Source organism: Lepidochelys olivacea (assembly GCF_965140295.1).
Source record: "Lepidochelys olivacea isolate rLepOli2 genome assembly, chromosome: 3".
In the NCBI taxonomy this organism is placed as follows: domain Eukaryota; kingdom Metazoa; phylum Chordata; order Testudines; family Cheloniidae; genus Lepidochelys; species Lepidochelys olivacea.
This window is the reverse complement of record NC_140413.1, coordinates 78424926-78450600: the sequence shown is the minus strand read 5'-3', so window position 1 is coordinate 78450600 and position 25675 is coordinate 78424926. Positions and strand designations below refer to the sequence as shown.

Below are 25675 nucleotides of genomic sequence, written 5' to 3'. Positions count from 1 at the left end.
AATTCCACTGCTTAATATCCTTTTTAGTAGTTCCCCAATTTTATCATATATATAATTCCCTAATAAAGGGCCCTGCCTCCTGGAAGATCTGGATGCAGCTTCTAGACCCTGAATTTGATTTACCAGGCTAGCAAAGGATTGGAAAAACCCATACAAGGACTGAGCTTCTTGACCACCAGGCTAGACTGCATTAATTCACTATATCTATTCATGAGCATATATACTGTGAAAATAAAAGGCCACAGTTAGTCAAGAATGGAACAGCCCATCTGCTCAGCAACACCAGCCACCAAAAGCACATCATCCCAGTATTCCACTCACTGAATAGACTTTCTATAGAATACAAGTACAAATTCAAAGTCTGAATCCTAGTTATCATGTACTTCCATGGAACTAGTCCAAGACACCTTAGAGAGTGCCCCTCTCTCTGTGGTCATGACATTCCATAGGACCCAGAAAACTGTCAAATTCAATGGTGAATCTCATGAAAGGAAGAGATGGGAGTTTTTGGCAATAGGGCTAAGACTTTGGAACTAATAAACAGAGGAGAGCAGAAAGATGAGCTTTCAGAATGTAAAAATGTAAAACTCGCTTCTTTGACTTTGTGTTTGCACAGCTCCAACAAAAATCAGCACCAAAGAATCAATAAGGTGGAAAAGGAGAAAGAGGTGAAGGCAAGAAATAAGTGGGAGGAAGAAGAATTAGTAAGAAAGCAGAAGAGAACAGGAGAAGAAAAAAGAAATACATTAATGAAGAAACAACCACACGTTCTTAATGGAGACCACTAACCATTTTTAGCAGTGAACTCTTTTGCAAGGTGTTCAGGTGATATAACGAGCATGATAGTTAGTCTATTGCAAGTCCTCTGGATCATTAATAATCAGTGTTAATGAGCTCAATCATTATTCAAAAAAATGTTATTAACTATTTCAGGACTACGAGTTTCTTATTATGCAACACAACTAATATTTTTATATAGAAAGTAACTTTTTAGTGATAGAAAAATAGATCTGCAGCTTTAAAGCATTCATCTTTGAGACTTACTGCTTGTAAATAAAAGTGGCTGTGATAACATATTATATGACAATGTGATACACATATGGTCCTAGGTACCATTAGGTCAGCATTTGCAATTTTAATGATGACTGTGCTCCAATTCTTGCTCTTCAGTGAATTCCCAATGGAAACCTAGCTTTTCTTAGGCAGTCTGCTAACAATAGGAACTAGGATTTTTCTAGTTTATTTTTTGTGTGGTTTTACTAGGTAGAAAGCCCAATCTCTGACAAGCCTTTCACAAACATATTTCTTTTGCTCATTCATACTATAAAGATTTTTTCCCCATCAAATGTTTTAACTACAGTTTCACAGACTTCAACATTTAAATCCCTGTGAAAGCTGTTGAAATTCTGGAATGAGCTTTAATTCATGGTTTGACCTGCATAAGGATAAATAATATGAATCAATTTTTGTGCATTATGTTCAGCTGGTACAGACAAATTTATTAATCTGTTTTAGTTACACTGAATAACCGAAGCCTGGCAGTTTTATGCACGTATAAGTAACGAATATTACAGTATAGCTAATATGAAGGATTACAGATAAAGGACCAGGAAACAAAAGGAAAGTCTTCACTTTTTGGTATACTGCTACCTATTTACTCTTATAAAGACTGATCACTGACATAAACAAACCAGAAAGCGATGCATCCACTTGCTTGATTAATTTATACTTCTCTTTTTCAAAGATTGCAATATGCTTAAATTGTGGAATTTACATAATCTAGGACTTAAAATGAGCTAAAATAGAAGAGTCCCAAAAGTAATTCATAAAGAGGAACTCTAGATTTTGACTATTTAAAACGCAATTGTGTGTGTTTTTATCTTTTGGAAACATACACTATGAATTTTTCAAACTATACAAGTGGGATTCTAGTTGCAATTCAGCTAGTTTATTCTCTTTATTTTAGATTCTTTTTAAAGGAATAATCAAAAATACATTTGAGGTTTTACAACATTAGTATCCCTATTCTACTGAGAAAAAGAGATCTATTTTCAGAAATAGAAAAATCATAGTTCTTTCTGCTGGACTTTAAAAGATCTAAAATCATGCACTCATATGTTCCCCTAAGAATAGGTATGAAGCTGGAAGCATGGGAATGACTATGCTGACATCTGTGTTAGCTCTCTGTTTTCTAATGAATAGTGTGAGCTCCTGTGTATGTTTTCAGAAGGCTAAGCACACTGTGAAAAGGGAATGGAAATAAAAGGAAAACAGAAGAGTTTCCCTTGCTAGAAATTGGGAATATGTAACAAAAAGAGAGGCTGCCACTTTCCAAATTCCTTATTTTGACAAGGTCCCTTACTTCTCTAAAAAACAGAAATTAACAAGACAACTGTGGGTTTTGTGTCTTGCTACTCTCCTGCCACCATGAGAGCTGATCCTTCCCCATTTCTCTGAGTGTAATATATAACAAACAGATACAAAGGATAAAGGTAGGGTTTTAATAGTTGCAGTTAGGAGGAGGGAAGCAGTGCCACAGAAACATTTTTAAGTAGAAAGGTTTCTCTGCAGATAATCGCCCATGGTAAATTAACATGAAGTCCTCCAGTACTAGCACATTTTAAATACTTTCTAATGGAAAACACTGTTTTTCTTCAGGGTTTTTGTCCATAATATTTTTAATTGATTGTATATCATACACTACTCGCAATTCTGTTAGCTCATTAGAAGTCAAAACACATGCCCCACTCACAAACTACACTGCAAATCTTGTTCAAAGAAGCATCCACACATACAAGCAAATTTTAAAATAACATTACCAAAAAGCTTGTTGAAATGGCTTATTCTTTTCTACCTGCCAGAGTAGAATTTTTCCAGTAAATTTGAGAAAAGTGAACAGGGAGTAGAGAAGAGAGGAATGATCAGAAATAATGTGAACTACCTTGAATATTTTTTTAACTAGTTCTTCTTAGCTTTGAAATGGCTTGTCCTTGAAATTCCATGTGTTTTACTCTAAGGATTCTCCAAGTTTCTCATACTGAACCACATCTATATAGAAGAGAGGCTGTTTTACAAACCAGTTTCAGTCCCATTCTCCATAACCTACCTTCCTGCCCTCAACCTAACAGCCACCCTGGGGCAACTACACCATTTCCTTATGTGAGAAAATAGTTCATGTCTCATTACTTGTGTTTTTAATGCAGTTTAGTACCACTAGGCTAATCAGCTATGTGAGGGCTCCCTGCAAGTACTTCACAGGAGCCATCTTCTTAAATCTGTTTGGTTTAGTGAGAATTGGTGCCTAGTTTTGGAGAGTGTTAGTTAAGACATCTAAGACCAGACTGAGACTGTGCTCCCATAGATCCGAGCTTGGGCACTTCCTTTCTTCCTTCCCACTTGCTCAAAAGGGGAAACAATCTGTACCAACTCTTTATTTTGAAGAGAATTTTCCCATTGCACCAGTTCAACTATCAGCCTGTAGGGGGCAGAGGGAAAGCTGCCAGGTGTGCAGACCTCAGTTTTGCCCCTGCACCTGAGCTGAGATGCAAGGTGACCATGCAAGGGGCATGGAGTCTTATTCTCCCTAGGGGTATATCTACGCTGCAGCTGGGAGTCTGCCTCCAGCCCAGGTAGACAGATGTGACCTAGTTCTTCTCAAGCTAGAATGCTAAAAATAGCAGTGTGAATATTGCTACACAGGTGGTAGCACAGGCAAGCCACCCAAATACAAGCTTGCCTGACACCCTGGGTCCAAGCTTGGGTGGCTAGCCCATGCATCAATGTCTACACCACTATTTATAGGCTCACTCCCAGCTCCAGTGTTGACATACCTTTAGTCTCCTACACAGTTGTGCTAGGGCCTGGAATGATCTGGCCCTAAAGTATCAAGTTTATAAACACTATTCTGACCCTGATGGCCATAGTGAGGAGAGAAAGGGGAGAGCAACAAATAGGGAACCACACTGGTTTGTGTGCATGTCTGTGCATGCACACACGTGTATGCGAGTAGGAGTGGTCTGGAGAGTGGAAGAGAGGAGTGCCTATCAAGCAAATTAAAGATGCTCAAACCAATCCATTTAACCGGATTCTTTATTTAAAAAGCTCTTCTCCCCCCATGTATAGCTACCTGCCAAAAGCTGGGGTGCAGGCACCTCATCAGCTGATCGAGACGATGAAAATGCCATTAGTGTTCCTAACATGGAATAATACTTTAAATATTGTTTTTAAACCTCAATACAATTCCCAGGCAAACAACGTTGTATGTTTACAGCCTTATTTCCATCTTAACAGTGATGGAAGTGAAGCACAAAAAACCCTTTCAGGGAATCTCATAGTTATTTACAAACAAAACAAAATAAAACTAAAACAGCAGAATGTACAAAAATGCTAAATTAAGGGCACCCAAACAACCTTATCTCTAACCCTCCATCACTGTCCTCGGAACCACCAAAACACACGAGACAATCCTATAATCTAATACCTTAATTGTAGTAATGTTTATTAACACACTGATTGAACTGAATAGTACCATTTAAAATGAAGTGTGGCTTTACTATATATTGTGTGACAAAGTTCCTCCTCTACCTTGGTAGGCCTTGTGCTTATTGGCGGATTTGCTTGCCTTGGAGATTCACGGTAGCCCTCAGTTTGGCTGTTTTCATGAACCCACAGTTCAGATCAACTTCTCCTGTGTCTGATCAGGAGTTGGAAGGTTTCGGGGGAACCCGGGCCTGCCCTCTACTCCGGTTTCCAGCCCAGGGCCCTGTGGAATGTAGCTGTCTAGAGTGCCTCCTAGAACAGCTGTGCGACTGCTACAACTCCCTGGGCTACTTCCCCATGGCCTCCTCCCAACACCTTCTTTATCCTCACCATAGGACCTTCCTCCTGTTGTCTGATAATGCTTGTACTCCTCAGTCCTCCGGCAGTACACCTTCTCAATTTCAACTCCTAGTGCATCTTGCTCCCAGCTCCTCACACGCGCACCACAAAGTGAAGTGAGCTCCTTTTTAAACCCAGGTGTCCTGATTAGCCTGCCTTAATTGATTCTAGCAGCTTCTTGATTGGCTGCAGGAGTTCTAATCAACCTGTCTGCCTTAATTCTTTCCAGAAAGTTCCTGATTGTTCTGGATCCTTCCCTGTTACCTTACCCAGGGAAAAGAGACCTACTTAACCTGGGGCTAATATATCTGCCTTCTATCACACTCCTATAGTCATCTGGCCCGACCCTGTCACAATTGCTAAAAATAACTTGCTTTATTTTTAAGACCATATGCAGTCCCAATTCTCTATCACACTTTGTCCACTTAGAACTCTTCAGGGAAAGAACTGCCTCGCACTATGTTTATGTTGAGTGCCTAGGGCAATGAGACCTGATCTCAGTTGAGCCTTCCAGACATTACTGTAGAACAAATTATTAACAACAACAAAAAGTAATAGCTCTCTTGATGGGAAAGTAACTACATTCAGAACAATCACTCTGAATATTTACCCCAAAAAGTACATGGTTTTCAATTGTTCAAGTGTTGCAATATTTGGGGCTACAATCCTGTTGAGGCCAGACACAATGTAGATAGGTTAAACCTCAGGAATGCAAGATGATAGGGGAAATCATACTTATACATATCACTGGTGCAAAATCAAGCCACATACTCCAATGTTTCCCCAGTCTACAGACACACTATGCAAATAACGTGAAATTAAGATCACTGCGATAGCAGAAAGTCCATTTCAAAACCTCTCTCTCTTATATGGTGGGTGTGACAACAATGCAAGCTGGAATGCAATGACAACAATGCAAGCATGGTGGGTATATGGGCAGAGTTAGGTTGGTTAAGGTGATCTAATTGGGGCATTTTCTAACTTCCTAATGTTTAATGGTATTTTCTTCTTTTTATTTCCTTTTTCTATTTGTTCTTTGTTCCATAACTTGGAATTTCCTGGTTAATTTTTCAAAAAAAAAAATACAATTGTCTTCTCTTCTCAAGTAATTTATATGAATAACTGTTACTCTAGCTAAAAGTTGTCCAGTGGGAACAGACAGTTAATAAAAGTAGCATATAATGATACCAGGATGCTTTTGTGAAATGTCTGCATTAAAGAAATGGTAAAAAATCAGTTTAAGAAATACAGTATTGTAAAACTTAAAGTTTAACAGAAGGACTTGTTCAAGTCAACCCCAAGAGGAAAAGGATAAGTAATTTTAAATTAGGTGAGCTATACAGTATATTACTGGATATAACATGGTAGTTAAATGTTATACATTTGTTCATTACACTATTTGTTTAAAAACTATTTGAAACCAGGCACCTCTTACTGAGGTAAAGAAGAATGGTATTGTATTGCATTTATTAATGGCTTACAAGATAAATATAAAAAAATCATGAAGTCATATTCCTAACAGAGGTATGAAATACGAGATAATAAATTATTGCCTGAAACCCTTTTTCTGTAGTGAAGGCTTTAATTTAAGGGAGTGGAGTGTGAAATACCACTTTCTAGATCCTGTGTCTGATGAAATTATGGGAATACCACTGTCTTCAAAATGTGCTTACTCTAAACAACATTTTAATTATGTGCTCTACAGTTGACTGAAATTCAAAAAACAAAAAGCCCTCCACATGGGTCTGATTCATCAAAAAGAAGGCTTTAAGTGAAAAATGTTCACTAGAATTTCATTGGGCAGCAGGAGAGAAAACTAAACAAATAAACAAACCAGTGGGGGGTAGGGGCATAGCACACGTGCAAGTGACCTGAATGCCAATACATTAGTCTGGACCAATAAATTTATGTGGAAGCCACATATGCCTTGGGCAAGTAAAGGAGCAACCTCCCGTTAAGAAAAATAACAAATGAAATATACATTTTTCTGTAAGGGGAAGAAAATGAAATGAAATGTTAACAAATGTAGCAGTATCCCTTTAGAACTGAATGTGAAAAGGAACACAGTGAAAAATGCCATTCCTGAACCAACAGAATGTGAAAGCCTGAGGGTCTTATTCTAACCTATTGAACTTCTATGCGTATGTTGATTTCTGGAGCTTATGGCCAATGCAACTCTGCTAGAAGACTATGTATTTTATTCATATTCTTTTCATTTGACATGGGCACTATATTTTTTAGGTCATGACACTATGAATTCTACTGCTAATTTTATGTTATGCATGTATATGTACATATGCATACACACTTTTATGTATTTATACAAAACAGAGGGCCTGATTCACTTCCATGTTACTGCAGTTTTATCCTAGTGTTGCTCCATTGAAATCAAGTTTACGATTAAGTTATGCCTACTATATCTATGTGATTTGCCAATTTGTTACTCCAGTTTTACAGTGAGGAGTCAGGTCCACAGAGAGGCCATAGTTGCTAGCATTTAACTTTTTTCCCTTCTTGTAATAACTCTTCAAATAATTTGGGAGTCACCAGACAGTTGCATATCTCAGGAGGCAGTTGCATCTGAGCTCAGAAGCTACTAAAGATAGACATTTTTAAATCAGCAAGTCCAGATAACTTGCATCTTAGAGGCTTTAAAGAGCTGGCCAAGGGACTTGCTGGACCTTTAATGTTGATTTTCAATAAGTCTTGGAGCACTGGGGAAGTTCCAGAAGACTGGAAGAAAACTAATGTTATGCCAATATCTAAAAAGGGTCAAAGGGTAAATGGGATGACATGAGTAATTATAGGCTTGTCAGTCTGACATCAAGCCCAGGCAAGACAATGGAGGGACAGATATGGAACTCAATTACAAAAGAATTAAAGGAGGTTAATATAATTAATGACTATCAACATGGATTTATGGAAAATAGATATAGTCAAACTAACATGATATCTTTTTGTTGGATGAGATTAAAAGTTTGACTGATGAAGGTAATAGTGTTGATGTAACATACTTGGATTTCTGTAAAGCATTTGACTTTGTTCCACATGACACTTCGATTAAAGAGCAAGACTGATATAAAATTAACATGGCACACAATAAATGGATTAAATGCTGGCTAACTGACAGCTCTCAAAATTGTCAGTGAGCGGGCATGTTTCTAGAGCAGACCCACAGGGATCTGTTCTTGGCTTTATGCTATTTAGCATTGTTATCAATGACGTGAAAGGAAAACATAAAATTATCACTGATAAAGTTTGCAGATGACTCAAAAAATTGGGGGAGTGGTAAATAATAAAGAGGACAGGTCATGAATACAGAACTAAACTGGGCACAAGCAAACAATATGCATTTTAATGTGACTAAATGTAAATATATACATCTAGGAACTAAGAATGTAGGCCAAACTTACAGGATGGGAACTTCTACCCTGGGAAGCAATGACTTCAAAAAAAAAAAAATTGAGGGTCGTTGTGGATAATCAGCTGAACCTGAGCTCTCAGTGCGATGTTGTGGTCAGAAGGCCTAATATGATCATTGGATGCATAAACAAGAATCTCAAGAAGGCGTTTTGGGGTTTTGGGGTATTGGCACTGGTCTGACTGCTGATGGAATACTGTGACCACAATTCAAGAAGGATGTTGATAACTTGGAGAGGGTTCAGAGAAGAGCCACAAGAACGCTTAAAGCATTAGAAAACCTCCCTCATAGTAACAGACTCAAAGAGTTCTATCTATTTAGCTTAACAAAGAGAAGATTAAGGGGTGACTTGATTACAACCTGTAAGTACTCACATGGGAAACAATTTTTTAATAATGGGCTCTTCAGTCTAGCAGAGAAAGGTCTAACACAATCCAATGGCTTGAATTTTGAAACTAATTGAGACTGGAAATAAGGTATAAATTGTTAATGAGAGTAATTAATCATTGGAACAATTTACCAAGACTGGTGGGAGATTCTCCATCACTGCCAATTTTTAAATCAAGACTGGATGTTTTTCTAAAAGATATGATCCAACAGTCCCATTGGAGCTATGACCAGCAGAGCACAATGTACAGTATCTCTGAGGCTGCTCCAATTTGGAAGAGGGGTTAAATTGGCTCCTTGACAGCCCCATGATCAGTGAATCCCTGAGGTAGTGTAAAGCTACTTTTTCATTCCTACCTCAGACTTGCTCTGATGCTTAATTCTGCCAAATAGAGGCTGAAGCTGCTGTTGGTTGTGTCCAAGCTGCCTCTTTCCCCTGCTCCCTCTTGCTCTATCTTCCTCCTAGCAGCTCCCAGTCTTTCTCTCCAGCTCTGCTGCACTGCGATGCACAGAACAGGCAGTTGGGAAACCAGCACTGAAAGTGGTGTAAGAGCAGCAGGGGAGAAAGAAGGGCTGCCCCTGAAAACCCAACAGCTGCATAAACAATGTGTCCTGGAGGAGGAACTCAAACATCAAAATCTTTTTTTTTTTTTCATTCCCAGCTTCTCTGGATAGACAGAGAGACTTGGAACAGAGAGGAGAACTTGTGACTATGACAGGTCAGATCAGGACTGAAAATGGGTAACAAGCTCCTTCCCTGCAAGTGATAAAGTTGTTCATCCTGATTAAAGATGGAAAAAACAGATCAAGATAAAATTAGAACTTCTACAAACTGTAGAAACCAAAATTCTACTCATGCTTTTAAAGAACTACTCAAATTCTATTCAAAGTAATTAATATAAAAATATAAAAAAATACTTTTCATTTGTAATCCTTCAATTCCTTATTCTAGATAGAAACAGGAAAAATACACCACAAAAAGCTGTATTTTTGATATTACCATACCAACTGGAAACAGGAAATGCCAAAAATCTCATATTCTTGTATAATGTCCAGTCTATTTTTGCAGACCCCCAAAAGTATAAGACATTACTGGTATGATCTGCACAAGTACTCAAGCTAAACTTCTGAGTCTTACATGGTTCACTTCACATTAACTCTGATGTTTATTATGGAATACAGCGAGGCTTGGCAGAATTTGATTTTTATTTTGTTATAATTTCTATGGATAATATGTTTATTTTTAGGTTTTAGAGTAACAGCCGTGTTAGTCTGTATTTGCAAAAAGAAAAGGAGTACTTGTGGCATCTTAGAAACTAACCAATTTATTTGAGCATAAGCTTTCGTGAGCTACAGCTCACTTCATCGGATGCATACTGTGGAAACTGCAGAAGACATTATATACACAGAGACCATGAAACAATACCTACTCCCACCCCACTCTCTTGGTAGCTATACCAGCAGGAGAGTGGGGTGGGAGTAGGTATTGTTTCATGGTCTCTGTGTATATAATGTCTTCTGCAGTTTCCACAGTATGCATCCGATGAAGTGAGCTGTAGCTCACGAAAGCTTATGCTCAAATAAATTGGTTAGTCTCTAAGATGTTTATTTTTAAACATTTTAATTTTGTATCAATTTAAATTTTCACACGTGTGCAAGATCATGGGTTTTAAGTACTTTTTTAATTTCAGTTTTCACAGTTGAAGGAAATGGGGGGGTTCCAACATTAATTATTTAATGAGAGTAGACACTGAGATTCAAAAAGTAAAGGCTTTATAACGATTAAAACACAAATTATCACCATCACATGTCAAAATATACAAAAGAAATATATTAATTAATATAAGAAATCCTTAAATCAAACTCTCAAATAGCATTTTTCTTCCTCTGCCTATCTGTAAATTTCAGCAGTTGCCAAACCATAAATAGGAGCTGACGCTGATTTAGGAAACCATGAAACTTGTTGTGATTGCCACTGAAGTTGTCAGGCAAGGGGAGCTTTGTATAGTGGGAGTGGGGATAAGAACTGAAGTCAGTGAGGCTTGAGCTTGCAGGGCCACCTTCTGTGCCTGCAGGGCAGCAACCTGGGCATGCACAGTCCATAGGGCCCCCAGGGCTTGTCTACACTACCTGCCGGATCGGTGAGCAGCGATCAATCCAGCGGGGACCGATTTATCACATCTAATATAGATGCAATAAATCAACCACTGAGCATTCTCCCGTTGACTCCAGTACTGCACCAGAATGAGAAGTGCAAGTGGAGTTGATGGGAGAGTGTCAGCTGTCGACTTACTGCAGTGAAGACACCATAACTGAAGTTGCGTATCTTAGCTCAACCCCGCACAGTAGTGTAGACAAGCTCCCACTATCTCCAGCAGAGAGATATTGACCTTTATAGGATCCTTACTCACTGTATGCTCTACTTCCCTTATTGTTTACAGGGTTTGGTTCTGCTCAGACTGTCAATGAATGGAGAAGGAGTTAGGTCTAGTGGTTAGAACAGGAGTCAGTAGCAAGGACAGGAACTGGAGTCAGAGGTCAGGAATTGGAGCCCAGGGTCAGAAGCAGGTTGGAATTTACAGAACTATGATTTCCACACAGGGTACAGTTGCAATCATATTCACTTATTGCAATCACTGAAACAATAATGCTATTAGTATGTCTGAGTAGTTCTATTAAAATTACAAAAAAAATCTCCATAGGTAAAGCTGCCTGGTAATATTAGCTAGTTTTTCTTTGCAAGACCTTCCAATAACTTTCTCTTCTTAACCTTCCTTATGCTAGTGATTCTTGACTTAAAGTATTGGTGTTTAAAGTAATGGTATTTAGGCACAGGCTTAGGTGCTTACTAAACTGAAATCTCAGCCCCCAGTCCTGCAATCAGGTCCTTATGTCCACTCAGTAGGACCCTGCTCAGGAACTGATTGCAGGATTATGAATTGCAATCACAGCTCCATAATTTAGATACAGAAAGTTTTAGTTCACTGTTTTTTTCTCCAGGGTTTATGTATAACATACTATTATGACTGTTTCCCCAACAATCTTAGCGAACTCGATACTTAAACTTTTCTATATAGCAGAACTACGAATGCCCACTATATTTACCTATGCAGTCACTGCACTACCACTACATAATTTATTCTATACCATAAATACAAAAAATACTGTATGAGATCAAGTTCTTGTCAAGGTAAGTATTTCCTTTAGTTGAATTTGCAGTCCCCATCTAGAGCACAGGCATTATACATGCAAACGTCGTGTCATTTTTTTAGGGTAACCAAGACATCATTTTCTAAATTAAACTAGATCCATAAATTGTGTTAATATAATATGGTATGTTTACTTTGTTGTGGGGAGAGGGAGAAAAAGTGCTTGTAGTTTATGGAGAGCAACAATATTGTATACTAGAGCTTTTTGTGCTATCACTGCAGCTAAGATTAATGAGCACAGAACAAATGGTTGACATATAACCTACCCATGGGAGTTCCAACGCCATAACCTTTTGAGTCTATCAGGCCTCCAATCTGTGTTAGGTTACAGTTCCGCTGTGTGACAAACTCAATAGTTGTGGATTCCATTAGAAAGGCATAATCAGAGGTGAGTACACGCTGGATGCCTTCTTCATTACTTTTGACAAGCACCGACTGCCTCCTGCTACTCATAAAGGCCCACATCTTGTCATAAGTGGAGATTTTTGATTTCTGAAACATAAAATATTAAAATACAGTATTAACATGAATATGTTTATGACAAAGTAGGAAAAGCCCCAATTAACATAGCATTTCTAGGAATAACTGTATTCATTTAATACTTTAGATCTATATAGGGTACAGATTTCCAAAAGAGCTCTGCTCCCATTTAGACACCAACATGATTAGCCAAACCTTCAAAAACGCTGATCACATTGGGTGCTTGATTCTTTGAAAATCAAGGGTGACGTCCTGGCACCATTGAAGTTAATGGACAAAACTTTCATTGACTTCAATAGGGCCAAGATTTCACCCCTGACTGTAAGTCTCACAAACAATACTTTGGGTTGCTTGAAAGTCTGACACTTATTTTAATGCCTAAACAGTTGCGGAGCTCTTTTGAAAAACTGACTGACAGCATCTGACATCTTCAAGGATCTCAAAACACTTCATAAGTGACAGTATATGAATACAAGCCCACGGAAATTAAATCACTTATGGGATGGAGGGTGGCAACCTTCTGGTCCACAGTACACTGTAACAGCAATCTGAGGAGGGGAACTCCTAGCCAAAGATATCATTACAAACTTTATTGATAATACTGTTTTGTTATGTGTCAAAGAACTACGCCTAACATGCCCCTTATTTGTTGCTTCATTCACTGAGTATTCACAGGAAACTGTATAGTTCAGTGGAGATAGGACTGTGAGACAGCAGACCAGAGTTCTATACCCTGTTCTATGTGACCTTAGACAAGTCACTTTGCCACTTCTGTAAAATAAGACTGATAATATATACCGTACTTTGTTAAAGCACTTGAGATTTAGGGATGAAAATCACTATATATGTATTATACGTATATATGATTCCTATTTTATTGCATTGTGTTACCCTCACCTTCATCCAAGAATGTCCCAGACCAAGATTATCATTAGGAGATGTGCTGTAATGCTAACGCCTAGCCACTAAGACAAGAGTAGAAATCTGATATAGCAGACTAGTATAACCAGATTCTTCAGGGAGTCTCTGATCTGTTAATATTAACCCCAAGCATAAGTCCATTTTCAGCTCTGGGGGAGACACTGGCAAAGATTGACACTGCAGATCTTTCTGAAGTTCAGCTAACTGGCAGCTGTAACTTCTGCCCCAACAAGAATTAGTGGTGTATGTGGAATAGAAAGGGGAACATTTATTCTGAATAAGGATGAGTTTGTATCCCTGCTGAGATAGAATCCAAGGCTTATTTCAGTCTGCTTGGGGACTTCAGAACATCCATCATTCAAGTATGTTAACTAATCCAGTAGTCAACGCTAATCAAATTGACGAGTTTGACATCCAGCTGCAAGAGCTCACTGATACTGTGCCAAAACACGCTATGGTGTTGACTGCAGAGGGTTTCAGTGTGAAAGTTGAGAAAAAGGTTGTGGATAAGAATACGATGTGGAGACATGGAACAGAAGAAACAAACAGTCTCCTGTTCATTGATTTCTGGTCTGAGAATCAAATGATTCTTACAAACACGTTATATCAATATTACAATGTAAGAGAATGCACTTGAGCCCTGTATATCAGCTCAATGGGAATCAAAATGATTATATCATACAGAAAAGAGGGAACACCAATGTTTTTCAATTACTGCAAAACTCTCCAAATTTCCCATATCACCATTTAATTCTTTCATCATTCAAGCTTTACCCTAAGTGCACAAAACAATATTTTTAGCCACTGTGGAATAAACTGAACAACACTGAAAATTGGTACAGAGAATAACTTTGGCAAACCATTAGATACATTGGTGTTGTGTGAGCTAGGGGGAGAGAAGCCAAATAAAGAATAGGAGAGAATAAAGTGAAAGACAATCACTAGGATGAAAATGTGTCAAAAATTGGAACTGTTGCTCTCTATTGAAGCATTACAGCACGTAGAAATATACGAGAGACTGAACAATGGAGAGAATACACAGATAACTTCTACACCAGTGGCTCTCAACTCTGGTCCACCGCTTGTTCAGGGAAAGCCCGTGGCGCGCCGGGCCAGTTTGTTTACCTGCCGCATCCGCAGGTTCGGCCCGTTGCAGCTCCCACTGGCCATGGTTCGCCGCTCCAGGCCAATGGGAGCTGCAAAAAGTGGTGTGGGCCGAGGAACTTGCTGGCAGCCCTTCCTGCAGCCCCCATTGGCCTGGAACGGAGAACCACGGCCAGCAGGAGCTGCAATTATCCGAACCTGAGGACACGGCAGGTAAACAAACTGGTCCACCACTTGTTCAGGGAAAGTCCCCGGTGTGCCGGGCCAGAGTTGAGAACCACTGTTCTACACAAAGATGGACAAGATGACGGACTTAATCAGCTGGGACAAAGTCCCAGCCACATCTGAAAAGGAACTAATACCTCTAAGGAATAAGGTAGTGAATAAAATTAAAGCAGAACCAAGTTTCTGGCTAAGATGGTGTAACATGCTGCTGGGCATACCCAGAGTTGTGAGCCACTGTTACCTCTCTGCCTCAACAAGGGTGAGTTTTGCTGGCAATTAGACTCTGTGTCAACTCCCTGCCACACCAGTCTGTCTTCCTTACCAGCAAACTCCTCAGACAAACTCCAACTGCCAGCCCAAACCTTACCTAGCAGGTAAAAATCAGTGCACTCCAGCCCCTGAGCTCCTCAGAGATATTTCTCTGCATAGCCCCTACCACTGTGTATTCAAAGAAGATGTTAAATTTGCTGCTCTGTTAAAGAATCAGTACATAGTAATTTAGGTTTCAGAGTAGCAGCCGTGTTAGTCTGTATTCGCAAAAAGAAAGAGAGGACTTGTGGCACCTTAGAGACTAACCAATTTATTTGAGCATAAACTTTCGTGAGCTACAGCTCAGTTCTTCGGATGCATGAAGTGAGCTGTAGCTCACGAAAGCTTATGCTCAAATAAATTGGTTAGTCTCTAAGGTGCCACAAGTACTCCTTTTCTTTTTACACAGTAATTTATTAATTTAACTGAGGTGACTATGCCTGATACAGCACTGAATTGGTTTAAAGTGAAAGTAAAGCAAGTGTATTTTTAAAAAGAGGATTAAATGATACCAAGTAACAGGGATAAAGGTAGACATGGTTACAAAAATATAAAACTTAAAACACACATTTAAAAGTCTAAAACTTAATCTAGGAAGACACAATCTTTGTTCAAGATGGATTATTTTACCCCCAGTTTTTCCTTTTTCATTTTAGATAAAATTGCTTGGTTTCTTTGTCTCCTAAAGTGGAAGATCAAGGAAGAGTCTCTCTCTGTTCCTCATATCCCCAAAAGGATTGACTTTGTTTTACAAGTCTGGAAGGTCTCCTGGGGATTCAGTCTCCTGTGTCATTCTGGGCTGCAGGAGCTATGTTAATTCTCTGTCTCTTTAGTTCAGGATCAGGATAATCCCCATTGATTTAGCTGAATGGCTTTGTTTACTGCTAATATGTAAATTGGGGTGAACCTACATTCCTTTGTCTAGGACAAAGCTGTTTATCGCCTTTACCTAGGTTAGGCTTTTTGATCTTAAATATATCCTAGTAACATCATACACAGGGAATTCAGAACTTCACATGCAACATTAACACATGCATTTTACAATGCTTTCCGATGATACCTCACAAGGCATATTTTGTACAAATATTGTAGTAGTGTGTAGGATGTGAATACAGAGGTGCCTAGGGTCACAGATGGCATGCTTGCTGGAATCATTAAAACAATCTTATGCATGTATCAACATTTTATGCATGATTTGTGAGGTTACATGGAAGATAGAGCAATATCTTGGTAATTAGTGAAAGACTCTGTTCACCTATCTACGAAAATACGTAGCTCTGAATATAGTGTGAATTAGAGAATTCATTTCTCATGCAGACGAAACAAATAATAAAAAAAATAAAAAACCTGTACTGTTTCTATTCATCCTAGAAAAGATAAAGATCAGAGTTTAAGTGATGCCAGAAAAATAGACAGCCTACTAATGAACACTAGATCATATATTTACTGTACTTTAATATTGTAAGGCAGAGACTTGGGATGTGTTTTGTGCACAACAGGGAACCTTTTGACACAGACAAAATATCTTTTGATTCAAACAAATCAATTTAGTGAACTAAAATTTAGTGAACTACTGTATAGTCTCTAGTATGACTGGAATCCAAAAGCCAGAACAATCAAAATCATCACAGGCTGGTTTGACATGGAACTAAGGAGAATGACACTACTTATTGCTTCTGGTGGTTATGATTGTGACATTCGTATTGATGGAAGCAGATTCTGCAATTTATATTATGCTTCCATTTTTACTTATTTGTGAGCAAATAGGATGAATTGACTTACAGGTTCCATTGGTGAAGTACATTGTGGTGTTTTGCATTAGCACACCATTTCTGACCTAACTGAAAATCACTGTATCCACTGGAAGTGATGTCTAGTTGGGATAACCTGTGGTGACAAGATTTATTATGCTTGTGCTCCCATAGTAATGCAGGAGATATTCAGTGACTAATAAAACCAGCTGTCTACACTTTGTGAAATTTGCATTACACTGGAATACAAAAGAGAAGACGGCAATGGAAACATTGCAGCCCATCCCAACAAGCAGGAAAATTGGAAATGAAGACATTAAGAAAATCAAGAAGTTCAGCTTCCTGGTGCATGGAGATGGCAGCTATCACAATGACATCCAGAGGCAGCTGCCAATGGTCTATTCAGTACTCATAAATTAAAGATCATTTGAAGACAACAGTGTGTGTCTCAGAGATCATGAACATAAGAATGGCGAAGCCTCTGAGTTAGCCTATTGCTATGCACATCTACGAAGGCTGGAAATGGGAGGCAGTGTCTTTACTAATGCAATGTTCCTGCTATATACTGAAGTGTTAGAGAGAAAAGACAAATATTGCTGCACAGCAACAGTATGGAATGAAACAGGTGAGAAGGGGGAACTATGGGGACGCTGTATGATGACAAGGGAGAATGCCAAAATAAATAAAGATCAAAGGAAAGGCACAGGATATGGTACGTACACAGCATCAAACAATGTGTTAGTGAGGGCAAGAGTGGAGCAAAAGTGTGCAGTGCCAGAACTGATGCATTGTTCCTCTTTTGTAATTATAACAATATGTACAAAGTGTGCTTTAATTATATCAAATTGTAGTTCTTAACATCTAAAAATTTTAAATGTAATGGGCAACCTCCTAGCCTCAGCTACACTTATGAAACCTTCCCTAATTCTTGAAAGTCGGGTGGGCAGATCAGGGATATGGTGTACATCCTCACTTTCTTGCTTTTTTAAAAAAAATCACAAGGATCTAATTCTTTTAAATGGAGGCCTTTTACATTGTGAAGGGGCCTTAATGTAAATGAGAATTAGGCGCCAAGTGTTTATATTTAAATGCAAAAGGAGAAGCCTATAGGCTCAAAAGATTTCATCACTGGGGAAGTGATATGGTAGTTATTCTTCTGTGTTCTCTGTTTGTCTCTGATCTCACAGGAGTGTTGTCCTTTGTTTTGAAGAGCACAGCATTCTGAATGTTCAAAAGTTACTTTCATCATGCCCCAGATTCATAGATTACACAGTCAGAAATGACCAATAACATAATTTAATCTGACCTCTTTCCTAACATAGGCTAGAGAACCTCACCCAGTAATTCCTGCATCAAGCCCATAACTTCTGTTTGAGATAGGAAGAGAAGAATGATAAACTCAGGAATGCCCACCTCTGTCAGGGAGGTTCACTTCACATGTAATTCACAGTTGAGCATAGTAAGCACTGTTTCCCATGACCTTTCAGTTTACCATGCTGTGCAAGATGAGGAAAGCTTTCTTTTAACAAAAACAAAATATTTTCTGCTGCTACCCCTTTGAAAAATAGCCAGTAGAATAGTGTCATTCATATGTATAGCTGATGGACAACTCTTTATTAGCATGGGGAAAGTGTTTTTTCTTAAGTCATTTCACACTTCAGTTCTCTGAATCAATTCCTTAGTTCCTAAAGAAATCTGAACATGCTAAGGTATGGAAATGCACAGTTAGGACAACCAAAGAATCTTAACTCTGATCTTTAGTGACACCATGCATAATGGCTTCTAAGGCACTACTATTGCTGCCTATCATGTTAACCAATACTGTCTCATTGTTTCTTGGTACTCCCCAATTAGTATGTCTATATCCATCTGTTTTCTCTTGTCTTATATTTAGATTGTTCCTCTTTGTGGCTTGGGCGCTCTTTTTATTCTGTGTTTGTACAGCACCTAGCATAAAGGGTCCCTGGTCCTTAGGATTGCTAGGAGCTATAGTCATACAAATAAGAAATAATAGCTCTACGATTACGACTAAGGTATCTTTGTGATTGTAGCCTCAGATTTAAATTAAACTAATATTTGAAGATAGTACAAGAAAAACATGTAATGTCTCTGCCTCTCATGGTGTCACTACAGGGTAGAGGTCCAGGTGCTTAATTTCTTAAGGAAAACATTTTAAATTATTTTTAATACCTAAAGTAAAAGTCCTAGTCTTTTTAATACCTAAAGTATTATTTTTAATACCTAAAGTAAAAGTAATTTACTTGTAAAATCTCAGATAAATAATTCTATACTCCAAAAGTAAGTGCTCTAATTCTGGCAAGGATATGCTGTATTTTTTATGCATAACATATTGCTTGAATCCCTAATTTCAGTGCGAAACTCAAGCTGGTAACCATTCTAAACACATATGTAATATGCAGTTTTGAACCACTACAATAGAATGCTTCAGTACTTTTTGTAAGTATATGGGGTAATCTCTGATATTTTGTACACTAAGTAGCATACACTCTTCTACCAATAGAAGATAATGTGCTAGAACTAATTAGCTTAATTACAGTTTATCTCTTAAGCAGATCAAGTATGTCGTTATAAATGAACTTTGGGCTGGTAATAGGTTTTCTGAGAAGATTATCAAGAGTTAAAGAAAAATTTTTAAGTGACGCTACATTTAGCCCTTCACTTGATTTTCATGCCTCCTAAAACACACACTGGATTTTCTTCAGGGCTCAAAGAAAAAGTATAAAGGATGAAAGACACCCTTACATGTTATCAGACTGGTCTCCTGGATTCTATGACCTCCATTTTTTAAAAAAAATCAGAATTGCTGAGGCCTGTAAACCCTTAAGTGAACCAGCCGATTTAGTTTTTGTTGTATCAGCACAAAACTGATCAAACCAGTGCATACGACACTCTCTCCTTTGTAACAGCAGTTTTCATGGTCCATAGAGCACAAATGAAGAAAGGTAGGAAAGGTGTTCCTGCCAAGAATGGAGTTACAGGGAATGAAAAATGAAGTGCTGGGAAAAATAAATTTTACTCTGCCGCCAACTGTGCTGGCTTTTTGTTTCAGGAAACCAAAGATAGTGCAAATTTAATCATTAAAAAGGTAGTTAGAGGTAAAGCTATTGGATTAATAGTTAATGCTGAATTACTGCAATGTTTTCCTTGACAACATTACACCAGCCAGTTTTGACCTGTAAATAAGTAAAAACTTTGTAGCATGAAAATCACTAATGAATTTCAGAAAATTTTCTTCTCTTGCATATCAGAAAGTTATTGCTGGATTATCATCAGCTGCACAATTATTCTTCCTGTAGAACAGCAGGAAATAAGACAAGTTAAGGGTGATGCTTTTTACACTGCCCTAGGTTTTATTAATAGACGCAACACATTAGACAAATACAATTTCATCTGATTTTAAATACCTTATACTCAAATTGGTTTAGAAAGGCAAATGAATTCTTCGCCTCTGCTCATTCTGCCTGCTGTCAAATACAAATTAGAATTTAGGACTCCGCGTGAGAATACTTGGCCTCCATTATATCTGAACACAGTCTCACCTTCTGCAAGTAGTGAGACAACAGCGTCATCAGTATTTGTGTCATTCTTGAAAGATGAAGCTGAGAATTTAGTCCACAAATCCTGACAAAGAAAAGTTTACTTACAGCTGAGAGTCTGAGGCTTTATCACAACAACGTATGTTTAACTATAGCTACATTCACACAGCTGCAATACTGGTGTGGAAACTGTTCATGCAACATTTTGTGATAAAGTTTATTACACATTAGGCTGGAAAGACTTAGCTCATGATGAGATTTGAAACAGACTGATCAGGAGCACTAGGATTCAAACTTACAGCCTCTCATAGCTACCCTGCTCAAGAGCTCCGCACACAATTTAAAACAAAACAAAACAAAACCAGTAACCTTTATTTTCCAATGTCTTTAGGAATAAATATTGTGCTTTTATCTCAACTGTGCTTGGAAAAGGCAACTGAAGTTCCACTGACAGGTTATCCACTCTGTACCTGGCTAGAATAAGCATCAGCACTAATTGATATCCATATTTAATCCCCATCAAAACAAATCTAATACCACCAAGACAGGATTTTCTATATAGTTTCTTCCAATCAGCTCCATCCCATCAGCCATGTTGCTAAAACCATCCAAAAAAAATATTGTACAGCTAAAAATTTATAACGATGTTCAGTATTTCCTCACAAATTAGCTTGTGTAAAAACATTTGAAAGTACCTAGTCTGAGAGAAGCCCTCATCAGGGGTCTTTTTGTAGTGATGGGATTTGAACTCAGCATTGCTTTTATTGCAGTAAATAAATTACCAACAATGCTGGAACATATGTTCTGGGTGAGAACAGCTGAGTCTCTATCGTCTGACCTTGGTCACTAGACATTTGCAGTTATTTCAGGCAAACAGAATTGATGGCATATGTAGTTCATATCAAAGATGTAGAGGAGTCTACTATAGTGATCTGAAAAGCAGTTTGTTGTTAGCAAGCCCGTCAGTTCTTGGAATAATTCTGGCAGTTTTATCTTGAAGCTTCTTCAGTCTCCTAAAACAACATACTTGAGGTGATGGACAATGCAATGTTTTAACAGCTGCTTTCTTCCAAACAACTGAGAGGTTAAAAAGGAATTTTAAAGGTCTAGGATGACAGACTGCAATAAAGGACACAGCAGCTTTTAAAATCACCTGATTCTGGAGGAATACATCAATCAGTTTAGTGGCCTGTATGCTTTACCCCACCACACAGCTGTGTGTACTCCCCTTGCTTTCTTGTAGTCACTCTGCCTGCCATCACACAATGTTTCTGGGAGCTATTGCCAGGATGTAGCCTCCACCCCCTGAATGACAAAGGCAGAGGTCAAATCAGAGCTGTCCAAAATTTGGGGATTTTGATTCTCATCGGATTTCAGTATTTATGAATAAATTTTTGTTCCAGTTTTCTAGGATGCTCTGCTGACATATACATAATAATGGATTTGGTTGCACATTAATGATGCAAAAGCAGTGCTAATATGAGCTCATATCAAGCTTGATCACAGAAACGACATGCAGATTAAAAATGTAAGCAACAGAAGTAAGTTGTGAGATATGGGGTAGGCAGAGTCTGCCAAAATGTATGCATCATGCATTGTGTTTCCTGATTCTAAAATGACACGTCTTCCACAGCTATAGGTTGCCCTGCAGATTTTGGGACATTAGGTGAAAAAAATTACCATCTAGGATTTCCTTCTCAGTTGCAGTTTTTTTTTTTTCTGTGAGCACCTATATGTAGACTAATGACTGAAAATAGACTGTTTAAATTAACCATCATTAACATTAAAAAGCTCAGTTAAAATAATATTAAAATTGAACCACATAGACCAAAACAAGGAGGTTTAAAGTTACCCACTGTGGGAACTTGTTGATACATAAGCATCCCCTGTGGCAAGCACAGATGCTACATTAGAGTTTATTGTAAGACTCCAGTACAAAGCACAAGTGAGTTAAGAGCGCATCCAAGCCTTACAGACTATACGGCTAGGAGAACTAATAGTAAATCAACTTCCATAAGGCACTGGAGCAGCATAATCAGATATAATTATGTGTCAAACTGACTCAAAACAAAATGTTTTTATTCAGTTCAACAAACCAAAATGTTTAGATTCATGTCCAACCAGCCAAAACCAAAAATATTTCATTTCGATTTTACCAACAGAACACTGAAAATTTTTGGCAAAACTCAAAATTTTCTCAATGAAAATTTTAATTGTGCAGACACTAGATTTTCCATAATTTTTTTTTTTTACTGCTGTTGAGGAGGGTCTGAATAGGTATTAAATACACTATTTTACATCAATACATGTCTCATTATATATGATAAATGCAATCAAATCTCAGGCTCCTAAGTACCTGGGGTCATAAAGGAATTTTATAGCTAAATTAAGTATTGCATAAGTGGTTTGGAACATTATTTCTTCTCCTTCTCCCCCGCTCTCTGCCATATTCCTCTGAAGCACCCTTCAAGTGTCAGAATTAGGGTATCAGACTTGTGAAACCAATGGTATGATCCAATATGGTAAATCATATGTTTCATGAATATGTCATGTACTGATATATGGTATGCCAGTACTCAAAACACTGATTGTATTGATGATTCTATAGTATTTTCAGACATGCCAAGAAGAATAGACATTTCTTGCAGGGAACTGCTATAATGCTGTTTCTGTTGTTAAGCTGTCAGTCAATGTATGTCAACCGGATGTCAAAAAGTCATTTTGCTATTGATCTGGCATCACACTGATGGCAAACGAAATTACTGACTGACAGTCTGAGTGGCTAGCAAGTTAAATTTAAATTGATACATTTGTTAGCTTAACTGCCAAAACAATTCAAGCTCTTCTGGGAGTTACTGACTCATTCTTCTGAGCAGATTTCAAAAGATAATGAATGGTTTTTTTTTCCCCCACCAGACTGATTCTGTTCCTCATTTTATTTTTTAATTTGTCCATGTTAAAATTAGATGAATAATTCCTCAAGGTACATATATCCTTATTCAGTAATTGCTTGTTGAATAACTGCTTTAAAATGATTGCATTCCAGAATAATGAAATGTGTAGCAAACAATTGTAATAAAAGTAAATGCCATCATTACCCACTATAAAACATTATAAACTGTATTGCTCAAAGTAATCTTTTAGGACTACAAGTTATTACAAAAATCATTTGAAGGAATAGGACAGCTAACAGTTTCTTCTACAAATTGCACTTTGCTACTAATGTTTCTTTAGTTTCCATCTATTATGACACAATTAAATAACATAGCTATGTTAATAACTCTGTAATTTCATCTTGATCTCTGAGGGATGTTCAACCCAAAAAGCGTTATTCTGGGTGATATTGTCACACGTGCACCACAAGCAAACCAGCCTTACTACTTGGAAACAGGAGTAAAGAATTGGGTTTTGAATGCTGAATATTATGCTTGTGAAAGGTGTTGGAGGGCAGTACTGAAAAGCAAAGTTCTCTATGTAGCCAAAGAAGAGGAACTGTACAGATGCCAACAGTGCAAACGTCTTTCACTGTCATGGGTGACAGTGAAGCCATTTTCTGTATGAAGCACTTTCTGGATACTCCATATTGAGTATCTGTCGTCTGATGAGAATGCTAAAAATGGTGCTAATTCACATATTTTTTTTTCCTGATGTAAACAGAAGTCAAAAACTCCTGTACTGTCTTATTGAATTGTCTCGTTAGACTGACCTCCTACTTGATAGGACAACTCCCATCTTTTCATGTGCTGTGTATTTAGTCTGAAAAAGAGAAGAATGAGGGGGGATTTGATAGCTGCTTTCAACTACCTGAAAGGGGATTCCAAAGAGGATGGATCTAAACTGTTCTCAGTGGTAGCGGATGACAGAACAAGGAGTAATGGTCTCAAGTTGCAGTGGAGGAGGTTTAGGTTGAATGATAGGAAAAACTTTTTCACTAGGAGGGTGGTGAAGCACTGGAATGGGTTACCTCGGGAGGTGGTGGAATCCCCTTCCTTAGAGGTTTTCAAGATCAGGCTTGACAAAGCCTTGGCTGGGTGATTTACTTGGGGATTCGTCCTGCTTTGAACAGGGGGTTAGACTAGATGACATCCTGAGGTCCCTTCCCACCCTGATATTCTATGATTCTATACCTGCTACTGTATTTTCCACTCAATGCATCTGATGAAGTTGGTTCTAGCCCACAGCAGCTTATGCCCAAATAAATTTGTTAGTCTCTAAGATGACTCCTCGTTGTTTTTACCTGTACTGAGACACCACTAACTCATTTCACAACAGCCATTGAACAGTTGCTAGATGTTAACTATTGTATGTCACAAATTATGTGGATCATTTTTTTAATCACTAACTCTAAGGTCCCTGACTCTAAAAAACAATTTCCAATTTCTTAAGCCACCCAGCTGCCATAAACAAGCACGTAATATATAATTTTAAAACTAGCAAATGTCTAGGCATTCAAGAGAAATAATCATTTAAGCTTTATATTTACATTTACCTTGTGCTTTATATGTCACTGTCACTTTTGGACAAATAATACTTGATGGCATATCAAGTTTCCTTAACCAGATGGTTAAAAACATGAAAAATAACTAGTGAACTCAACATATCCACTATTTCTAAAATATTACTTCAAAATACCACCCCCCCACACACAAAGTTAATATTAACTGTGCAAGGTCACAGAGGCCATGGGAAAATTTAAGTCTTATACCTTCTGCGCCTTACAGGAAGTTTACAAAAATAATTGCTTCACTTTCCCATTTGTTCAGTACTTTTCAGATATTCAGTTGTCAAACTACCACCACTGTTTTAGAAATATGAAATGTAACTTGCCTAACATTCAGTAAAATTTTAATTTGTAAGAATCACAGCAAACATTTTTAAACCTGGTGCCCTCAAGTTAATTACCTAAATCCACACTTAAGTACCCAAATAAATGTGGCCTGATTTTCTGAGCACTGAAGTCAATGGGATATGCAGAAGCCACTGAAAAGTTGGTTATTATTTAGGTGTCTATTTATGGATTTAAATACCAAGCTTTAGGTATCCAAGTTTGAACATTTGGTGTAGGATTTTTGTTTTGTTTTTAAGATTGAGGAGAACAAAGATTGAAATCACAAGATCTCATTTTATAAATAGCCTAACAAAGAAGCAACTTAATAAATATCTACTATATGTTATAAAATAACTGTTCTGGACTTACACCTTACATAGAAAGGATAGATCTCTCTCCCAAATCCTTAGTGGGAAAGACTCATGCAGAGAAATGATTTAGCTTTTCTGCAATGTTTTTGCCCCCAACTTATGCTCTACTATTCAGGATAACCCCTCAAATGACACCTGGTTGGCTAAAAAAAAATCTCTCAAATTTGCAATTTCATTGTACATTTTTGTTAGAGCAATAGTGGTAAAAAAAACCAAACAAACCCAAAACAAACC

At 37.9% G+C, this 25675-nt stretch overlaps 1 protein-coding gene across 3 annotated transcripts in view; it reads right to left on the bottom strand.

Annotated features, from left to right (window-relative positions):
* Positions 1-25675, bottom strand: part of GRIK2 (glutamate ionotropic receptor kainate type subunit 2) — a 626152-nt gene that overhangs the window by 28196 nt on the left and 572281 nt on the right. For all 3 annotated transcript variants that reach the window (XM_084624592.1, XM_084624593.1, XM_084624594.1), the window contains one exon: positions 12162-12387. In XM_084624592.1, the coding sequence (XP_084480718.1) occupies positions 12162-12387 (226 nt within the window). The remainder of the gene's footprint in view (positions 1-12161; positions 12388-25675) is intronic.